Source organism: Chiloscyllium plagiosum, chromosome 12, assembly GCF_004010195.1.
Source record: "Chiloscyllium plagiosum isolate BGI_BamShark_2017 chromosome 12, ASM401019v2, whole genome shotgun sequence".
Taxonomy (NCBI): Eukaryota; Metazoa; Chordata; class Chondrichthyes; order Orectolobiformes; family Hemiscylliidae; genus Chiloscyllium; species Chiloscyllium plagiosum.
The window spans coordinates 85652242-85656558 of NC_057721.1; the positions used below are offsets into that span (position 1 = coordinate 85652242).

Below are 4317 nucleotides of genomic sequence, written 5' to 3' on the forward strand. Positions count from 1 at the left end.
CATAGATATTCTTTAAAATGGAGGGTGGAAAAGACTGAGCAATTCCTCTTAGTCATTTAGCAGATGGGGCTGAGGACAGAAACTGATAGGAACCTAAAAGCAAATCAATTTTCTGACCATCTAATTAGAGAGCAGTGTGCCAGAATGGCAAAATCCTGTTCCATAACCATAAAGTCACTCATTAGAGCTCTGCAAAAAGACAGGTTCACCTTACCAGTGTGCTAAACCAAACTAATCTCCTTTTGAAACATTAAAAGGCACAAATCCACTACACTAAGCTTGACAGTAACTTGCAGTAGCAGCTTTAAATAGTTTGCACCCTATCAAAGGTCTGAAGTCCACAATCATTTACCAAGCAATGACTTCAAAATGAATAGATTCTGCAGGAAAAACTACTAGCACAAGTAAAACCGTTTTTTGTTACATATTAAGCATTTTCATGTCTTCCAGCAGCTCACTTGCTATGTTGCGGAGATCTGGGTTACGGCTGCTGCTAAGTTCTAGAATGCGTTGTTCTGACAGTGATTCATGGATTTGGGTTGCCACTCTGGAGAAAACCTCTGGCTCGAGAATCACAGACTGAATGAGCCGCAGAACATGGAGACAAACTTCTGCATCTGGATCTAACAAATAAAAAGCATTATAAGTCAGCAACATTATTGTTATTTTTGTAAATGTTGCTAGAAATGAGAATGAATTGGATTTTACTTTTAGGTGGAGGTCCTACTCTTATGCATAAAATTTAAGTGCCAATCCACCTTCAGTTAGCAGGCATGCATGGCAGCCATTTAAGCAAAAGGCCACACTGTAGAGATTCTAAGGCCATTAACTGGCATGAAATGAAATTTCTGCCCCTCGGTGACACGAAGTCTTGCCTTGGATTGCTGCTGGTCAGAGACCAGCAGCTCTCCCACACAAGCAGCACCACTTTGGAGTGGTGGCCCTTCACTTATTCACTTATCAGAATGTTGGCCAACATTTGTGCCCACCCATAACTTCCCTTGAGAAGGTGGTGGTGAGCTGCCTTCTCTAACTGCTTCTATAGAGTCATAGAGATGTACAGCATGGAAACAGACCCTTCGGTCCAACCTTTGCTGAACAAAGAGACCTTGGAGTGCAGGTTCATAGCTCCCTGAAAGTGGAGTCGCAGGTAGATAAGATAGTGAAGAAGGTGTTTGGTATGCTTTCCTTTATTGGTCAGAGTATTGAGTAAAGGAGTTGGGAGGTCATGTTGCGGTTGTACAGGACATTGGTCAGGCCATTGTTGGAATATTGCGTGCAAGTCCGGTCTCCTTCCTATCGGAAAGATGTTGTGAAACTTGAAAGGGTTCAGAAAAGATTTACAAGGATGTTGCCAGGGTTGGAGGATCTGAGCTACAGGGAGAGGCTGAACAGGTTGGGGCTGTTTTCCCTGGAGTGTCGGAGGCTGAGGGGTGACCTTATAGAGGTTTACACAATTATGAGGGGCATGGATAGGATAAATAGACAAAGTCCTTTCCCTGGGATGAGGGAGTCCAGACCAGAGGGCATAGATTTAGGGTGAGAGGGGAAAGATATAAAAGAGACTGAAGTGGCAACTTTTTTCACGCAGAAGGTGATACGTGTATGGAATGAGTTGCCAGAGGATGTGGTGGAGGCTGGTACAATTGCAACATTTAAGAGGCATTTGGATGGGTATATAAATAGGAAGGGTTTGGAGGGATATGGGCCCGGTGCTGGCAGGTGGGACTAGATTGGGTTGGGATATCTGGTCGGCATGGACGGGTTGGACCGAAGGATCTGTTTCCATGCTGTACATCTCTATGAATCTTTGACCATCATGGGATGGCATTATATGCAAACATAATAATCAGAAGTAATTTGATAATCAAATATGTTGAGACCTCAACAGCTGTTAGCATAATAACGTTGTAAAAGTAAAGGATTTTAATTTTCCAAACACTAACTTTGACTGCCACAGTTATAAAAGTTTGGATGGTGCAGAATTTGATAAATGTGCTCAAGAAAGTTTTCTTTATCAATGCATACATGATCCAACTAGTGACGGGGAGAAACCTGAACTCTGTAGAATCCGTATGGTGTGGAAATAGATCATTCAGCAGAACGATTCTACACCGACCTAGGGAAGAGGACCCCAGCTGAGCTAATAGTCCTAGCCTATACATTTCCAAGGCTAAAGCACTCAAACAACACATTGGTGTATAATATGGTGTAATATAGCATGGTTAACGTACCCAACTTACACATCTCTGGACACGATGCTGTAATTTAACATGGATAACAACCGCAATTGAAATAACCATAGACACTGTGGTGTAATTTAGCATGGCTAACACACCAAACATCCACATCTCTGGATACTATGGTGTAATTTAGCATGGCTAATACACAAAACTATTCATCCATGGACACTATGGTGTCCTTGAGCATGATTAACCCACCCAGCCTTCATATCCATGGACAAAGTGGAGTAATTTAGCGTGGCTAACACACCCAACCTACACATGCATGGACAATATGGTGTAATTTCACATGACTAATATACCCAACCCACACAACTGTGGGCACTATGGTGTAATTCAGCTTAACTAATACACTCTCTCGACACATCCATGCACACTATGCTGTAATACAGCATGTCTAAATACTGCCAACCCACACATCCGTGGACACTATGCTGTAATTTAACATGACAAATACACCCAACTCACACATCCGAGGATGGCATGTTATACTTTAGCATGACGAACAAATCCGACCTACACATCGTTGGCCACTATGGTCTAATTTAGCATAGCTAATACATTCAACTGACACATCCATGGACACTACGGTGTAATTTACCATAACACACTGAACTGACACATCCTTGGACATTATGGTCTAATATAGCATGGCTAACAAACCCAACTGACATATCCATGCATACTGTCGTGTAATTTGTAATGTAGTGTAGTGTTGTATAGCTGAAAATGTGTTGCTGGAACAGCGCAGCAGGTCAGGCAGCATCCAAGGAACAGGAGAATCGACGTTTCGGGCATAAGCCCTTCTTCAGGAATTAGGGCTGATTCCTGAAGAAGTGCTGATGCCCGAAACGTCGATTCTCCTGTTCCTTGGATGCTGCCTGACCTGCTGCGCTGTTCCAGCAACACATTTTCAGCTCTGATCTCCAGCATTTACAGACCTCACTTTCTCCTGTCGTTTAGTATAGCCAACCAACTCAAGCAACACATCCATGGACAGTATGGTGTAATATAACCCACCCAAGAACCCAACCTGCACATTCGGGCACACTATGACATAATTTAGCATGGCTAACTCTCCCGACCTACACATATTTGGACACTATGGTAAAATTCAGCCTGTCTAATTTCCCCAACCTAAACATCCACGGAAACTATGCTGTAATTTAGCATGGCCAATACACCCAGTCTCCACATTCGAGGATACTATGGTGTCATTCAGCAAGACTAATGCACCCAACCTACACATCGGTGGACTCAATAGTGTACGTTAGCGTGGATATCACAACCAACCTACACATCTGTGGAAACCATGCAGTGATTTAACATGATTTGGAGACGACAGTGTTGGACTGGGTTGTACAAAGTTATAAAGCACACAACACTAGGTTATAGTTCAACAGGTTTAATTGGAAGCACACTAGCTTTTGGAGTGCTGCTCCTTCATCAGGTGGTTGTGGAGGCCAAAATATTTAATGCACAGAATTGAGAGCAACAATTTACAGTGTGATGTAACTGAAATTATACATTGAAAAATAACTTGATTGTCTGTTGAATCTTTCATCTGTTCGAATACCATGATAGTTTCACTTCTTTCACGTGTAAATAACAAAACATTTTTTTAAAAGTTGCATTCTCAGATTAGTTGTACCAACTGGTGTTAGCTGGACAATATGTTGAAGGTGTTCGCCCCCGTGTTCTCTGTCTATGCCATGATGTTTAGATTGATTCTAATCTAAAAAGTGAGATAACAGAACTTTACATGAATTTATGCAGTTTTTGAGCAAAGTACAAAGTAACTCTGCAATTACAAATTCATCCCACAAAATATATGTATATGTGAGCATGTGGATCTTTGTGTGTGTGCGTGTGTCTGAGTTGGGGGATGGTGAGCGTGAGAGAGTGTTTTTATGTGTGTATGAGAGTGTAGAGTGTCTTCCGTCTGTGAGGGGGTGCATGTGTGAGTGTGGGAGTGTGTGTGTGTGTGTCTGGGGTGGGGGTGTGTGAGTTTTTGTGAGAGAGAGTGTATATGTGTGTGCTTGAGTGTAGAGTAGTCTAAGTCTCTGAGAAGGCG

At 42.4% G+C, this 4317-nt stretch overlaps 1 protein-coding gene across 1 annotated transcript in view; it reads right to left on the minus strand.

The window, feature by feature from the left end:
- Window positions 1-277: 277 nt before the first annotated feature.
- Window positions 278-4317, minus strand: part of LOC122554864 (heat shock transcription factor 2 binding protein) — a 132104-nt gene continuing 128064 nt past the window's right edge. Inside the window, exon 8 of the mRNA XM_043700211.1 lies at window positions 278-623. Coding sequence (XP_043556146.1) covers window positions 421-623 — 203 coding nt within the window. The 3' untranslated portion in view covers window positions 278-420. The remainder of the gene's footprint in view (window positions 624-4317) is intronic.